The sequence below is a fragment of the Rhinichthys klamathensis genome, unplaced genomic scaffold, assembly GCF_029890125.1.
Source record: "Rhinichthys klamathensis goyatoka isolate OS25496 unplaced genomic scaffold, OSU_Roscu_1.1 h1tg000311l_1, whole genome shotgun sequence".
Lineage (NCBI taxonomy): Eukaryota > Metazoa > Chordata > Actinopteri > Cypriniformes > Leuciscidae > Rhinichthys > Rhinichthys klamathensis.
Genome location: NW_026606829.1, coordinates 927553 through 946038, shown reverse-complemented (window position 1 = coordinate 946038; position 18486 = coordinate 927553). Strand labels below are relative to the sequence as shown.

Genomic DNA, 18486 nt, shown 5'->3' with positions numbered 1-18486 from the left:
AAGCATTCACATCCTCATAGAGATCGGAATTACAGCTTGATAGGAATCATCGTCACATATTTTAATATAATATACTGATTTGGTGCTAAAGAAATATTTCTTATTGTTATTAATGTTGTAAACAGTTTATCATCTATTATGTCATTTTTTTCACAGTCTATCTAGGAAATAGCAAACTCTCTCTCCTAACAAGCTAATTATTATTATATGTAATATTATTTTAACGAATCAAAGTGCTTTCTGCTTTGGCTCTTCAAACGGGTGTAGTATGAGATATTTACATCGTCTTTGTGTCACGTTTATGTCTTGTTAAGTTTATAGTTTCACAGTTTCATAATTGTTTCTTTGACCCTGTTTTGCATGTTCTCATTCATTCATTTGTTACCATGGTTTCTGATTCGTTGTATCACCTGTTCCTTGTTTCTTTGACGCCTGTCTGTGTATTTGAGCCTTCTGTTTCTTTAGTTCAGTTAAGCATTAAGGTTATGTGATTAAAGGATGGAGAAGGATTGGATTTTCTACACGCACCCCTGACACTTTGAGGAACTAACTCTGTTGAACACAGAATCCGAGGAAAAAATCTGTATGCTTGGAGCTAAATAGTTCACAGAAATTGTCTTTGAGTGTAAGGAAATAAAAATGAGAAGGGCGAGGTGAAGAAGGAATAATAATAAGTTGTATTTATGGAGCGCATTTCCATTGCTCAAGGATGCTTTATAATGTAGATACAATAAAGAAAAGATAACAGCAATATGATAGACAATAATAACAGACAATAGCACAAGCAGTGGAGTAGAATATTACAAACAGAATTGAGCAAAGATAATACAAAGACAGTAAAAGGGGCATTGCATAGACAAGGTAGTGCACAGCAACACAGAATCAAGCACAAATAAATATTACTTAAGAAATTGATAACATTCAGAAAACAAATAGGTTTTGAGTTGCGATTTGAAATTAGAAATATTATGATTTTTAATGCAGTGACCGGAGGAGAGAATTTCATAGTTAGGGTGTGACAACGCTAAATGATCTACCCAGGAAGAGAGGTTATAGGGACAGAGAGAAGGCCACATTCAGAAAACCGAAATTATCGGCTTGGAGTGTAGGAGATTTCAGATTTCAAAGATAGCGGGGAGCCAAGTCATGTAAAGATTGAAAAGTGAGCAGTAATTGCTTGATACGATATGGACACCCGTAACCAGTGGAGTTCAAACAGAATGTGATGTGGGCAGAACAGTTAGTGTGGGTGAGAATCTTTGCAGTGGAGTTTTGAATATATTGCAATCTGGTAATGGTAATGGTAATCTGGTAATGGCTAGCTGGTAAGCCAATGAAAAGGGCATTACAGTATTCAAGGCGCCATGAAACAAATTCATGGATGACTGTTTCGGCATCTGAAATTCGACGCAAGTGAAAAAATGTTTTGATGAAGGAGATGATTAGGCGTGTGACGATATAAAATTTTCAAGCTTTTCTCACGGTATACGATATTGAAATAAGTTGCAAAAAAAGTGTTGTCATACTATACAGGTTTAATAACTTTTTTTCTTATACAAAAAGTACTGAACATTTAAATACAATTGCAATGATTTATAATGTGTTCATTATAAATCATTACAACAATGAAGCAATACAAAAAAATAATAAAGTAAACAAATGTTTCAAACAGATTAAAGTGCAAAAGAATTAAAAAGAATAATAGGTAACACTTTACAATAATGTCTCATTAGTTAACATTAGTTAATGCATTAACACTAATGATGAGCAATAGCTACATTTGTTACAGAAGTTATTATTCTTTGTTAAAGTTTGTAAAAAAAAACACAGCTGTTAGTTCATGTTAGCTCAGGTCCATTAAATAATAGTTACAACTTTAAATTTTAATAATGTGTAATTAAATGTTGAAAATAACATTAACTGCGATTAATAAATGCTTTAGTTAACAAACGGACAATTAAAAATACTTCTAATGTTAACTAATGGAGCCTTATTGTAAAGTGTGACCAAACAATAAAGAATCTGAACATTTTCAAACAATATATGGCATGTTTTAGTCATCTAGACTCCAGATTAAAATGTAAAAAATGTTAACATTTGAAAATAAATAGCCTATTAAGTCTAAGTATTTAAGTATTCGGTGCTGTAGTGAACACCATTGCGAATACAAAAATCTGAATGGCTGTTTAAAACATTTAAATATTGTTCAGAAACAGAAACTTTTGTTTACGGGGTTACCAGGGTAATGGCTGCATTTCTACTGTTCCATAAGCGCCACCTGCTGTCAGAGAGTGAATGTGCATTTCCATTCAGGGCGTAACACTTGTTCTGCCATGCGCTTCTTATCCATGTTGGGCTTATTTACATCAGTGTGTGCACATTCCTCTTTGACGCAGCATACAGCGGTGTTGTGCATTTTAACCAGTTGGTGTGAAAAGTATTCTAAAAATCGGAATAATTCATAATGAATAGTTATTCACGGTGCGTTGATGTGCCCACGATAACAATATTGTGCATGTACATTATCGTGATAAATATTTCGGCACGTCTAGAGATGATTGTATGTGACCAAATGTAATTCGTAGGAGAATGAGTTTTCCATGCCATTCAAGAACTCTGTGGTGTATCTTAAAGGTGCTATATGGAACTTTTCTTCTAAAATGAATCCTTTTTTTATTGCCTGTGTGTGAAGGGGTTGTAATCACACATTACAATGATCCACTTGTCGGGTTTTGCTATTACCTCTGAAGGCCAGTATTCCTATTTCTATGTGAAGTCTCCGGGTCGGATTTTCTGCGAAATCCATCGGATGTGACGTGCATGCGCGCTCCCGAGCCTCTCTTCTTTTTATATACAGTCTATGCGACGGCACTGCAGCTGACGACATGGAGTCTGATAACACCAAACACGACCTGCCTCCAGCACAACACAGACTCCAACACAAACTCCACATAAATATAAAAAACAAAACAAAAATGTATCTGCTGAAGCTCGTCAGGCCAAACGTGAATCGGATCGACTTATGACGAAAACACGGATCAACATCGGCAGAGCTTTTGAATTATGGAGAGACCTCCGCTATTTTTATTGTGATAAATTACAAGTTTTCAGATATGCTGAAATAAATAATGGTAAACTGTAATGAAATAGCAAGGTAAACTACAACATACATGAGATATGAAATGAATACAAAAGACTGTTCCAGGATAACAAAAAGTAGGTGCTTTAGGATGTAACTTTTATTTTATGTAGATCTACTGTCTAACGTCACTCATCCCACTACTATCATATTTTTTATAATACAGATTTCCAGACACGTTCAGTACAGTAATGTTACTTCCTACGTAATGTAATGTTACACTGAAATTGTTCAGTCTAGTCACTAACCGTTTTCGTTATTATATTATACATTCATCTATGTTGACATTGCTGCCTGATTGTGAAAGACACGGATAGTTAGTGAAATGCCTTATGCTAACACCACATGCCGGCTAAATGCAGTCAATGTAACGTTATCATGGTACGAGCATGGAGCATTAGTTCAACGTCAAGCTGATAAAGGTAGCCTATTATTGTAACGTTGCAGTGGGAGTTTACATGAGTTTCCAGCATGTTGTGTGATGCTTTCTCCGGTGTGTTGAAAGTCAGTGTGGCTGTGTACCATGAGTGCGCGCTCTTGTGTTCGAGCACGCGCAAGAGCACGGGCGCTCTTGTAAAAATTGGTTGCAATCTGAAACGTCACCGATAGAGGCCGCTAAAAAATACATATAGCACCTTTAAAGCTAAGAGAACAAAAGTGATACCAGCCTTTTAGCGTCACCTCTTTACATGTTATGCAGTGCACAATGAGCATGCAGACTGTTGCAGTTTTAATGGTGGTCTTCCTCTGTGCTTTGTGGTGGGCCAGTGCTGATGTAATGATAGTGACGCACAGTGACAAAGCTTGTCGTGTCTGACAACAATACACACTGATTAGATGACTGCGTCACAACTGGGGACCGTGACGATATCAGCTTTCATATCTCACACCTTTGCTTACATGAGTGTCACTGGCTGCTCTGAGTAATATGAATTTCATTGTAGACAGCATGTTTCAGTGAGACGGATAATCAAAATACAATCAAATAAAAAATCTGACTTGCAAAACTGGTTTCTTTTTACCTGCTGCTGTGAAGGTCGCTGACTTTCTTTATAAATATACACATTTATCTACATTTAGTCGCTTCAGTTTCGGGTTGATAAATAGCGAAGCTAATGTAAGGCACAGTGGACTTGTTTCTTAGAGAAAATTAATAAGTCAACTCTTCTTTTGTATTCTAATGTATCCAGTTGTGTGCAGGTAAAGGTGAATGATTGACGGTTGACTCTCTGAATGGAATGGAACATCTCTCTTTCGTCATTGGGCTGTAAATGTTCACACATTCAAATGGACAAAATGTTTGAAATGTCCTTAAACGGTTCGCCGAAACTCCTTAGGAAAATGTTGATGTATGTCTGCAAGTTTTTTTTTTTTGCATGTGAAAAAGAAATATAAACTTTCTCCGTGCCGGCAAATTACCATGTGTTTGGCTCATCACTCATTTAGCTGAAATGATAAACCTCATGCTGTTCTCCACATCAGGCCTAATGGCAGTAATTCGGCCTCAGTAGAATTACACAAAAAATGTATTTGAACAGAGAAACAAATTAAATAGGAGTAAATACTCATCCAAGATCATAGACAGACCATTTCATCCGATTTAGCAATTATCAATTTATTTACTGTACCAGTTGACATGGAGAAGCCTGATTCAAACCTGCATCTCCCACCTAGCACAACAGCTTGTTTAGAGGATGTTTGCTAAATCATTAGTCATCATAACTCATATGACTGTCTGTCTTTTGTGAAACACAAAACCGATTTTGAAGGATGTTTATTCTGCTGCACCAAAGGGCAAGATATTTAGTAAAATATGAGTAAAATTTTTGTAATTTTATTAAGTATACTTAGGTAAAGTTCTAGTATATTTTAAGTGTACTTTATGTAGTAACATTCTAGTATCAATGTACTAGTAGTATACTTGTAAGTGTACTATTTCAATACTACACTGTACACAATTCTATGATCAATAAGTTATGACAACATGTTTTTACATTGCTGTAACTCATCAAAATAAGTTAAACTTTTTAAATAAGTTTTGGAACTTTTTTCCAGTTTATGTAATTTAAGTTGAAATGGCTTAAACATCCAAGTTTTTTGTACTTAATTTATGGCAGGAACTTTTTTTTTAGTGTGCTTTGGACTAAATTTGCCCACTTTTTAGTGTATAAAAGTATACATTTAAGTATACTTTAAGTGTGACAGTAGTAAACTTTGAGATACTAGTTTACAACTACGTTTTTCATTTGTTCTGCAACTATACTACAAGTGAACATATTTATAAATACTTAAAACATATTATTTAGTTTATGAACGTATATATATATATATTTAGTTTATACTCTCATTAAACTACTAGTTTAGTAGTTTTATACTGCAAGTATATTTGTAAGTTCTCTTTAAGTGAACTTAACATCATACTTATAGTTGACTATTTATGTGTTATTTTTGCACTTTGCAACCCAAAGCTGACTTGTTATATAAACTTGAACATGTAAGTTTATAAAATAGTATGTAAATCTCTGTGAACAAATATTGAATAGGCTACAACTTAGAATACTTAAGTTTATCTTGATCAAAAGACTGAGTACAGTATAAGCCAAATATACTTTTCTGTCAGTATAAGTCAAGTATACTTAAGTGCAATTTTAAGTATATTTCTGTGAAGTACGAGAAATACATAAACAGTGTACTGAAAGTATACTTTCTTGTTTTTTAAATTTAAAAGAAGTATACTAATATCACACTTGAATTTTTTTTTTTGTTTAAGGGAAGTTGTACAGACCGCTTTTATGATACTCTAATCTTATGGTGTTTTTGTCCTTTTTGGAGCATCACACAGGTTTGAAATGACATGTAGTTGTATAAAAAAATGACAGAATTAGGGCCAAATTATCAAAAATAAATGTTGTGACTTTTTTCATTATTAGAATTAGCATTAAAAGTTTGTGTTGGACGAATATGACAATTTACATATTGACAGCATTTATGGCTTATTAATTATAAATAATGAGTGCATTCCTATTTGTCGGGAATATACAATGTATTTTTAGGTTAAAAAGCAGGTGTATATTATTGTCTCAAAGGGTGTATTGATGATTTTGGACTTTTATTTTTTTAGTTGAGTCATTTTTTTCTCTTCCTCTCCTACTCTACAGGATTGACAAGTCCGGCATTGCCGCCCTGAGAACCCGGTGAGTCTCTCTCTGTGTGTGTGTGTGTGTGTGTGTGTGTGTGTGTGTGTGGAATAAACTCGATCCATCTAAATTCTCTGTCTTAAAGGGCATATTGCAGGTTAGAGGACCCAACGAGTCAATGTATAGAAAAATAATGTAGGAACTAGATTTTCTTTAAAATATTCTTATAAATATGCTACAGAAGATTCTGGAGTCGTTTTTGTGAGAAAATTTTACTTCCACGTTTGAAAATGGGCGTGGCGGGCGTGACGTAACGGGCGGGAGAGCGGTCGATTCAAACAACAGTAAAACAATGGATCGCAATGACATTTCGGACGCTGAGGAAGTACTTACTCGTATGACGGACCACAGCCATACAATTATGAGCCTGCTATGCTGCCAAGAGAGCAGGACAGGCCAGGACTAATGTTAGACAGAACGGTCAGAGACAACATGAGTTGTGGTGTGAGAACCAGTGGAGAACAGGACAGGTGTCTTGGTGAGAGACGTGCTTATAGATACACGTTCGCTAACGATATACACTGTGCTCACAATATTGTACAGATTATTACCATCGTATATCAGGCCAGCAGACATTAGTATTTTTAGGGTAGATTTATACTATTAAATGTATAAAAACTATACTTGAGTATGTTTCTATTGTACTAAAAACATACCCAAGTACATTTTTAATACATATTTTTCACCTGGGTTATAACATAAACAGAAAATTAAAGATTTGAATATTTAAACAACCTGAGTAATTTTGTTTTTCAATTACAAGTTGCCTCTATTTAGGGCATGACTACCTATATCACACTATTTCACGCCATTGGTACAGTATACGACGATCAATATTCTTGCTTCGGCATCCCATATTAAACTCCATCATATCGCCGGGATGATAATCCTCCGATCTGAAGTGAACGCTACACACGACCGCGTTTCTCGAAGCCGATGCGGAAGAGAAATCCCGTCTCTTCACCTGCACAAACCACACAGGCACGAAAGATATACAACACCGTGCCTTTTCTTGTTATGGAAACCTGTGGACTCGATTTCCTGACAGGCCGGAGTTTTTGCAACCTCCACAAACAATAATTTACCATGACGATGATAAATTAAAATACAAAAACTACCGAAAACACACTGACTCACGGCCGCTCTCACTGAACACCAGCCTACTCTGCACTGAGCCGAGGCTGAGGCTCCCTAGCGTGACGTAAAATGACGCGATTTTGAAAAAAAAAAAAGCCGTTTTTACGAGCAGTCCAAGAAACGCTCACTTTATCTACTAAATTAGTGCCCTTATGTCGTTTTAAAACATTTTAAATCCTGCATTAACTTTTCATATGCTATTTTCATACAAGGTTATATATTCATTTAGATTTTTTTTCTACCTGCAATATGCTCTTTAATGACATGCCTGAATTTTCAGTCAATACATCTACCATTGATCCAGCAATCATTTCGCTAATCCTACTTTGAAGTCTTTGGTGTGAGATCTTCACACATGCCTGTTCTGTATGAACGTCTCAACCTTCAAGTGTCTATCCGCCTGTCTGGCGTTAAGAGACGGGGATGAAAGAGAGGCGAGTGGAGGAGTGGAGGCAATAATCATGAGCTCGGTATAGACAGAAACGGACCGACATCAAAGCCCCCTGCTGTGGATTAGCACAGGTGGTCTTTGCGCTTGTATGCGTGTGTGAGAAGGACAGCATGCTCAATTGTATCAGTATACTATATACCTTCAGATTTGGTCATGTCACATTTGTTCTTGTGTGTCTCTGTGTGTGTGTTTCTGTCACGAATAACAATTCCTGATGTCGCTGCTTACTATTTATATTGGTCTCCATGGAAATGAGTTAACAATGCAAGGACCATCAAAAAATGTGTGTGTGTGTGTACTAGAACAAGTTGGTGTGTCTGGGCGCGTTGTCTATGTAGGGCTGTGCTTTGCCGGGCAGAATCTAACCAATGATTTCCCCCCATCGCATCTGCAACTACAAAGTGAATGGTCGGCTCTCTCCACCTGAAGGACAGGGCCACATTAGAGGAACAGCATAATCAGGGCCTGTGTGTCTGCCTGTTTATGCAGGTGCTTTTGTTTATTCAATAAAGCTTAGTGTTACGTGAATATGCTTTAGAAATGGAAGGACAGAGAGGGAGAGACTGAAATAGAGAGCCTGAGAGGAGAGAGCCGTGTATTTTGGGTTCACCTCTCAACGTGTAAGATGCCTCGCAAAATCTGGTGAGTTTTTCTGGTTTCTGCTTAAGATTGGAGTATTTTATGTTGCGTTTGCATATTTTGTTTCGCACTTGTGTCATTCTCAGTGAAATGTTTCTTGAGCAGCAAATGATTTCTGAAGGATCATGTGACACTGAAGACTGGAGTAATGATGCTGAAATCTCAGCTTTGCGTCACAGGAATAAATTACATTTTAAAATGTATTAAAATAGAAAACAGTTATTTTAAATTGTAATAATACTTCACAATATACATTTTTCACTGTATTTTTTTTCCAAAATGGTGCCTTGTTGAGCATTAGAGACATTTTCCAATAACATTAAAAACATTTTACTGATCCCAAAGTGCATGGTAGTGTAATCTGTATAACAATTTTATAATAATTCTATATTATTTTAATGAATATAAATGCTTTATATTTATATTATAAAAACGTTATTATATAGTAAATTATAAAAGATGTGAATGCGTCCATCCATTTCTGATTTAAGAGATTTAACATTTTTTAATAGGTTGCATTTTGATGCCTTTGGGAGACCTAACGTGTCAGTTTTATTTCAGGTGCTTCTCAGAAATACCATTTGAGGCTATAGGCTATTGACACAGTAAGAGCTATAAAATGAATGTGGATTGCATAGGATAGATAGGCTAGTTTAAGAATTTAATGAGAAATGTTTTGAGGTCATAGTGAGATCTTTTGCTGATTATCTTGCAAGTGATCCAAGCACAGCATGTGACGTTCTTGATATCTCTTCTGAAACTCTAGAGCAGACTCTTGTGAAATATCTAACTTCAAGTAATAGTCTCCAACTGATCTCTATTTAATCTTCTACCTAGAAACAATTTAACAAAGCAAGGGTTCTCGATTGTGTTTTTTCTTATGTGGGATGGTATATTTCCAATTTCAATTTGGGTCTTCCTTTCTTTCTTACAAAAAATGCGTAAAACACGTGTTTACATAAACCACAAATGCCCAGTTTAACAGGGAATTAAGTTTGATTGCTGTCTTGATGCAGGACTGGAGGTAAAACATCTGACACCTAAATGAGACAACGCCTGAAGAGCTGTTTCAGCTGTCACAATTGATCCCACCCCCAGTACTGTGATTTAATTATCCCCCCCATAACGATCTAATATTGGACCCAACAGCCTGTTCTACAGGGGTGCTGTGAATGGCTGACGGCGGTGACATTAAGCGACTCTGAAAGACTGTTGTCCTTTATCTATAAACTAATTTGGTCCTGGGTCAGCAATCTGCCCCTGAAACCTTCTGCTGTGTGAGACTTGAAATGGGCTGTTTAGACTGAAAAGACCACTGAGAGCGCTCAGACTGAGTCATGTATGTGCATGTATCGGGGGAGTATAGTGCTGACCTGCTGTTTGGGCTGATCTGAGAGCAGTATGACTGCTCAATGCAGTGTCTTCTGGGACGGCGCTGTGTCTCCAGCCACATCTGCAGCTGTCTCGATTATGCCTGTAGTCCTACAGGAGACAATTAGAGGCATAAACCCACAATAAACCAATACACTGAACAGAGACTGAGAGCAACAACACACATGACTCATGACGGTATATGGAGATGAGTTTGCTTTCTTACCAAAATGTTAAATGTCAAGGAGCATAAATTCATCTCGGCTCTGACCTTCTGCAATATTTTTCTTTGCACTTTTAATGTAACATGTTAATTAATGAATCAATCCACCAGTCATTCATTCACGGATACATGAATCTCACTTGTTTCTCCCAAAACTTTTTGCAGTTTCTATACACTAAAAATCTGTTTATTCATTAAAATATCCTGCTTTGTGCCTTGGGGCCAATTTAGACCTTTTTTTGTAAGGATTTATGAGAATAATTTGCATACACTTGCATAATATGATATCTTTGTACGTTTCAGTGAGCTCTCACACTCGTTTGGCTCTAGAGGGCAGCAGAGATGAATGTATAACGCATACACAATCAGTTTTTTTTTCAGTAATTGTCCTCCAGAGGGCAGTGTTCATGAATGTTTGCTTCTTTCAAGAGGACATTGTTTATATTTATTCATACACTACCCTTCAAAAGCTACATTCAGTTTTCAAGGTCTGTATTTTATCATTATGTGTGTTCCCTGGGAATTGAACCCATGCCATGAATTTAACATTGCTAGCACTCTGCACTACCTGTTAATGCAAGCATATAATAATAATAATGCAACATTTAATATGATTTATTATTATATAATATATTCATTAATAATATAATATTAAAATATAATAATGATTATACTACTACTACTATTAATATTGAAAAATATTTCCGGTGCAATAATTATATTGTCATTTTTAATATGCTTTTATTTATTATTACTATTATGCAATATTTTAATTAATAATATAATATTAAATATAATAATAATTATACGATAATTAGTAGGCCTAATAATATTTAAATTTAAATACAATAATATCATTACTTTTATTGTCTTATAAACTTACAAAGTAAATCACATGCTGTTTGAATTGCTGTTTGCAACTCGTTTCGGTTCAAAAATAATGGCATTTCAATTTACAAAGTGAATTACTGTGGTTTGACTTGTTGTTTGCAACCCATTTTAATAGATGCAGTAATAGATTTTATGTTAAATTTCAAATTAAACTATGAAACTAAACTCATTTAACAGGTGTTTGGTGTGAAGGCTTTCATTAGAAACTGAAGTTAGACCGCAGCTGACGCATTCAAAATGTGGTTATTTACATAATATAACGTAATAGTATCATCTCAATGTCTTTATTTTTGAATGAGTGACTTAATGAAAGAGGGTCGCATCATTTGTAGGCGGTGAAGAATAGGGCTCAGCATGTTGACAATGTGAAACAGTCTCTCGTGGGCTACGGTCATGACAATGGAGTAGCAATACATCAGAGACAGACAGTAGAACATTCCAGGCTACGAGAGGCCTTGTTGCCATGAGAAAGACAAACATAATGAAAGCTACAGTGTTCATCATTAGCTTTGAGGACATCTGGTGCTGATTGACAGCGCTGAAATTTGACTGTGTGGAATATTTTGGCTATTCCCTGCTCAGCTGTTTTGGTTGACAGCGGCATTTGGCATCGCTTCGGCCGAGACAGCTTGTGTTATTGTTATTAGACCCACAGCTACAGATGCTTAATGATTATCACCAACTGTAGAATTATTATTTCTCTTCACCTCCTATACCTTTCCATTTCTCGCTTTCTCTCGTTCACACAAACACACGCCGAGGGCCAAAATCTGTCCGAGAAGGCGTGCGGCGTTGCGGACTTGTGTACAACGATGACTCCTCCACAAATCTGTCTTCAAAAGCAGCTGCCCTCCTCTCCTGACAAATATTTACTACTCTGCCCCCATTGCAACGTTCTGACGGCTCTGATAAGGGCACCATCTGGCAGCTTGATTTTAATGGGGCTTTTAAGGGCCATAAAGAAGCCTAGAGCCCACTGGGAGGATAGCTCATGGTTCTCTCCTGTCTGAATAGGAGGGCTAACAGAGACCTCCGGCTGGCCTGAGCGGAGATCTTAAAGGAGCGTTTAGATTTAGTCCTTTTATGTTTTTTTTTTTTTTTTTTGCCTTGATTGATTTCACTTAAGGGCCGAACGTCCTTGAGATGTGGGGGGTTACTGCGATATTGGATGAATAAATCCAACATAACCCTTCTGGGATGTGACACTCACGAGGTGAACTGTCAGTCAGCTTTTGTTTTGAATTCATCTCATAGCCCCAAGTCTTTCCTTTCCACGTATCCGTCGAAAATCCACTGACGTCCCAAAGCCTGGAGACTTAGTGCATGTACAGTGTGTAGAAAATTAAAAACTACCTCAGTGACATGAAAGATAAGAGTGTCAAGGACTCCTTTTAGTGATTGAAGTGGTGTCAGGCAGCTTGGAAAAATGAATTTTGATGAGCGTGTGCTGGACAGAGTTTCCGAAAGGGATCAGGGTGAGAAAGAAGGATAAAGACACGGAGAAGGGAAGGTGGAGGATGGTGTAGTAAGGTTGTTTTCGCTTCATTTGTCTTTGCTCTGGATTCACACTTAAAGCCCCACAAGGTGTATGCCGGTCATGTGACCAACCAAGGAGGTCCATGATACCTAGAGAGAGAGATGGCTATCTGTTAGCATTTCAATTTATCTCAATGGAGCTCACATCTTTAGTTGTTCCCATGCAAAGATAATATATAATGTAATGAATATTTGTGATGCATATTAAAGATGCATGATAAATCACTACCAAATTGGTTGTTGGTCAATTTTGGAGATTTTTATTCATTGGTATGAGCTAATATACTGTATATACACTCACCTAAAGGATTATTAGGAACACCATACTAATACTGTGTTTGACCCCCTTTCGCCTTCAGAACTGCCTTAATTCTACGTGGCATTGATTCAACAAGGTGCTGAAAGCATTGTTTAGAAATGTTGGCCCATATTGATAGGATAGCATCTTGCAGTTGATGGAGATTTGTGGGATGCACATCCAGGGCACGAAGCTTCCGTTCCACCACATCCCAAAGATGCTCTATTGGGTTGAGATCTGGTGACTGTGGGGGCCATTTTAGTACAGTGAACTCATTGTCATGTTCAAGAAACCAATTTGCAAAGATTCAAGCTTTGTGACATGGTGCATTATCCTGCTGGAAGAAGCCATCAGAGGATGGGTACATGGTGGCCATAAAGGGATGGACATGGTCAGAAACAATGCTCAGGTAGGCCGTGGCATTCAAACGACACCCAATTGGCACTAAGGGGCCTAAAGTGTGCCAAGAAAACATCCCCCACACCATTACACCACCACCACCAGCCTGCACAGTGGTAACAAGGCATGATGGATCCATGTTCTCATTCTGTTTATGCCAAATACTGACTCTACCATCTGAATGTCTCAACAGAAATCGAGACTCATCAGACCAGGCAACATTTTTCCAGTCTTCAACTGTCCAATTTTGGTGAGCGCTTGCGAATTGTAGCCTCTTTTTCCTATTTGTAGTGGAGATGAGTGGTACCCGGTGGGGTCTTCTGCTGTTGTAGCCCATCCGCCTCAAGGTTGTGCGTGTTGTGGCTTCACAAATGCTTTGCTGCATACCCCGGTTGTAACGAGTGGTTATTTCAGTCAAAGTTGCTCTTCTATCAGCTTGAATCAGTCGGCCCATTCTCCTCTGGCCTCTAGCATCAACAAGGCATTTTCGCCCACAGGACTGCCGCATACTGGATGTTTTTCCCTTTTCACACCATTCTTTGTAAACCCTAGAAATGGTTGTGCGTGAAAATCCCAGTAACTGAGCAGATTGTGAAATACTCAGACCGGCCCGTCTGGCACCAACAACCATGCCACGCTCAAAATTGCTTAAATCACCTTTATTTCCCATTCTGACATTCAGTTTGGAGTTCAGGAGATTGTCTTGACCAGGACCACACCCCTAAATCCATTGAAGCAACTGCCATGTGATTGGTTGATTAGATAATTGCATTAATGAGAAATTGAACAGGTGTTCCTAATAATCCTTTAGGTGAGTGTATAGTTACTTAAATTATATGTATACATTATTACATCTCAAATATCGATTTGTACAGAATATGATAGAAATATCTGCAATAGATAAATATCTGTATAAATGTTTTATATACAAAGTCAAGTCAAATTATTTTGTATATCGCGTTTTGTATCAAAGCAGCTTCAAATCGTGATGTTAATGTTTATAAAATCTTAATATCTTCATATCTTGTAGTCACATTTAGCAGATTAGAGCTGGACATACATTTTTATTTTGTAAACATAAGCAATAAAGAGATTTGCTATAAATTACAATTTACCATACATGAGTATACTATATGTATGCAGATAAAGTTTGACATAAAAAAAATTGATTTCCATTACACGAGAGTAGATGTTAAAACTTCATGCTGATTTGTACTCGGCTTTCGCCAAGATAAGCAAAACTAAGACGTAGCTTTACAGTAACCTATGCTTCTCCATCCATTTACGCTTCTTTCCATAAGGTGGTGTGACTCCCCTTCTGTCCGGCGTTAACGGCAGCAGTGTACTTGGCGCGTCAGCACACGCGACGACTGCAACTACAGGACCAGCACGACAACCGTCTGGATTGAACCGAGTAGGGGACATCTCTAGGGTCTTCAAGTGGGCACCTTCCGTCCTCAGTGTTTCGTCGACTAGCCCACGACACCTCAAGAGGGCTCGACAGTGACTCTGGCGTCCCAGAGTCACCCCCCTCCGTCCCCCACTCAACTCAGCCCAGCTTACTGACCTCTCTCCTGCTGCTGAGACCTAACCACAATCTCACAATCTCTCCGCAACCCAACCATACACGCCAACCCGTTTGACTAAGGCTGTCGAGCCCCACTGGTGCGTTAATATGCAATTTCAGTGGACAACGGTTCCGTATGGCATACCACCTACCGCAAAACACAATATCTGTCCAACCACCCGTCATTCACGCAATATCCACAGGAACGTATACAAACAAACCAACAGACTCAAGAATCTAGAATTCTACGAAACCGTAGCATGGCGGCCTGTACACAGCCAGCTAGAATCTTTCCATCTCAACCACAGCCAGTTGCTGCTCCTTTCTGCTGCTTCAGATAAGTTCTTTACTGTGCGACGCAACTCTTGGCCGCTGAATCCGATGTCTCTGAGGAACCGGGTTGTAGAGTGTGCCACAAAACCTCGACAACCCACTTCCACTGGATAAACCTGGACTCTCCATCCTCGCTGTTCTGCTTCAGTGGCCAGATGAGCATACCGCAGTTTCTTCCTCTCATATGCCTCATCTACCGCATCCTCCCATGGCACTGTTAACTCTATCAGTTGAACAATGCATGCTGATCCAGACCACAAAACAATATCTGGTCGTAGGTTAGTGGTGGCAATCTCAGGTGGAAAAATAAGCCGTTGGTCAAGATCAGCCAGCATTTTCCAGTCCCTAGCAGCTTCCAGTTGTCCTGGGCGAGAATTGGTGTTAGCACCTTTTCTTGGTGGTTGCTCGCCTGGGCGGAGGAATATTGTCTTCTGCGTGTAATGTTTTGCTAGAACAGGTGGCAACTTATTGGTCATGTTACGCTTGCCTTCTAATGCTAAAGCCGAACATCGCAGTACTTGGTCATGGCGCCAAGTAAACCGACCTTGGCTAAGAGCCACCTTACATCCTGTCAAAATGTGCCTTAATGTGGCAGGTGATGAACACAAAGGACAAGAGGGATCCTCTCCTACCCAGAGGTTTAGGTTATATATCCAACTTTATATAATGATAAACATATAATATATATATATATATATATATATATATATATATATATAATGTATAGTAACAGTATATATAATGTAAATACTATAACAACTTTTACTTAAGACCACCAGCTTTCTTCTCATGAAAAGATGTTTTTTTTTTTCATCAAATGAGAACTGCGGTGTCCCTTCCACAGCAGGTTTGATGCCCTTCACCAAGTCTGATCTGCATCTAGGAGCCCCTAGAGATCATTCTGCTTTGGAGAATGCAGGAAATCTATTGATTTCTCTAGGAATTAATGGCCTGTGATCATTCTTGCAGATATAATAATAATGTTAAAACTTGGATGGTGATATCCTGAATATACAAAATGTGACAGAAAATTAATACGATATATATTATTTATATAGACTTCTGGTTATTTGTCAAGGCCCCCTGATTCCCTGGGGCCCTAAGCGGCCGCTTACCTCGCTCGTCGATAAAGTCCGTCCCTGCTGACAAATGAGAAAAATATGTAATATTGACAGATAACCGTCGGGATATGATAACCGTTATATTGTGCATCTACTTGAAAGTTGAAACACATTTATGCATTTCTATTGGAGCTTATACACCGATACTATTTTTTCATAACCGTTCTGATTCTGATCTTCCGATACCGATTCGATACCAGTGCTGTATTTCCTTGATCATTGTAGAATATATCTACCTCTGTGTGTGTGGAACTGATGATCAATCGTTTATGTGTTAAACACATTCCTCTAAATACACACTACTTTATTATAGAGAAAAACAACAAACAAATAAAAAATCTATCTACAACACAAATATATATATTATCAAGTAGGTGAGTGAATAATTCAGCAGCAATAGTACTTCTAGAAAAACATTTTATGAAATCTAAGCATTTAGTGAAACATAATTTAGAGGGGGAAAATAAAACTAGCTAAATATGGTAAAATGTAACTAAAAAATAAATGACAAATTACTACTTGTATCCTTATAAAATACATTCGTGAAAAACAATTTATTAGATTTATATTTATATACATCTAAACAATTCAAAAGATGTATATATAAATATACAAATATTAAATATTATATTTAAGAAAATAAATAGCCTAATATAAAATTAAAATAAGGTTATTTCAATTGTATTGTGCAGCTAATGCAGAAACAAGATATTATAGATGCAACAGAACAAGATATAGGCTTTCAATAATCTTTCAGTGCACAAAACCATAGGCTAATAATATTAAAGACTCCAATACAGAGCTGCACAAACCACTTATGATTATGCGCCTCTTGGGTGCAGAATAATGTGTTTAAAGCAACATGGATTCACAACGCTTTGTTCTCCATATTCAAAAGTTCAGCGCACAAAGAGAAGAGATATCCTAGTATATTATATATTATATCCATGCAGCAGTTTATTGAGCATTTGTTTCTTCATAGTATTAAATTCCAGTCACAGTGCGCACAATGCCAATTCATAATCCTCTCTACTCCAGCGTTGTGATCAAACAGACTGGTAGCAAGTACCACATCATTTAAAAACAGCAATAAACTCTAGCCAGATAAAGTAATTTTATGCAAATCCACAGACCTTTACTTAAAGATCAAGTATAATAATGGGAATATTGAATCATCTCGGAGAGATTTTTACCGTGCTGACTGTCGTAACTGAACGCAACACGCTGTTTGAATACGGAGAGTGACTGACAGCCACAGCGAAGGAAGATTTTCCATGAACTTTAATATTCATCTGTCCTTAGTTCACATTAAGCTATTGAATGGGTTCGGAAGACTAGGAATATAGTGCACAAAATATTTATGGCGCTTTGTAATGCATTTTTGCCTTTTGTGGATCTTAAAAGTAGGCTAGGCTACACTGTGTAGGAATTTCTCCCTTCTAGCGGTGAAATTGTATTTTGCATTTTGAGAAAGCAGGCAACTTCAGCGTCCCTTTCAAAGTCTTTCTCCTTCATTAGCTCTTTCCACCTGGGAAAAGCTATCCCGATATTTACCCTCGTTTTTTTAATTCGCCGGTCACGTTTCCTTTTAAATAAAATGTTTTGCTTTTTTTGGCGACGAGGATTCCTTCTCCTGTGGCTCGGCATAAATGATCCTGCATTATGAAGTAACGTGCAGTGCAGCCTTTCAAATTTGCCGGGGCAGTGACAAGCAAAAATCATAATCAGTGACAAGCGCCTCTCACTGATCTCCTTGTCCATTTCTGCTGGTTTCAGTCACGTGACGCTGGTTTTGAATGAAAACGCGTTGTGGAAACGCGTTTAGGTAGGCTAGTGCTTTTTGTCCCTCTCTGCTATTATAGTTTTTCAAGATGGCGGAACGACATGGAAGCCTCCATGGACTTACCCGTCACATGTAATTACAGATAAGAAATTCTTCGCTTACGAGGATAAGTCAGATCATTGGCAGAGGTAATTTTACACCAATGAGGACATATTTATGAATAAAGACATTGATGTTAGCTAATAAAAAACTGAACAGTGTACCTTTAACAGTAACAACCGTGAGCGCACAGTATCACTCTTGGGTTGGTCCCCTCTGACCGCTGACCGATACCCGATCTGTAGGGCTGCTCGATTATGGCAAAAATCATAATCACGATTATTTTGCTCAATATTGATTTG

The 18486-nt window shown here is 37.6% G+C and overlaps 2 protein-coding genes across 7 annotated transcripts in view; one reads left to right on the top strand and one right to left on the bottom strand.

Annotated features, from left to right (window-relative positions):
- The window catches only part of xaf1 (XIAP associated factor 1), a 32423-nt gene extending 19736 nt beyond the window's left edge, over positions 1 to 12687 (bottom strand). The window contains exon 1 of one of the 2 annotated variants that reach the window (XM_056271152.1): positions 12675 to 12687. The gene's annotated coding sequence lies outside the window, so the exon portion shown is untranslated. The remainder of the gene's footprint in view (positions 1 to 12674) is intronic. The other variant, XM_056271151.1, reaches the window with a different exon arrangement.
- rap1gap2a (RAP1 GTPase activating protein 2a) overlaps positions 1 to 18486 on the top strand; it is a 101393-nt gene that overhangs the window by 10271 nt on the left and 72636 nt on the right. For 4 of the 5 annotated variants that reach the window (XM_056271100.1, XM_056271101.1, XM_056271102.1 and 1 more), the window contains exon 2: positions 6298 to 6333. In XM_056271100.1, coding sequence (XP_056127075.1) covers positions 6298 to 6333 — 36 coding nt within the window. Of the gene's footprint in view, positions 1 to 6297; positions 6334 to 8546; positions 8567 to 18486 lie in introns of those variants that run through there. The other variant, XM_056271103.1, reaches the window with a different exon arrangement.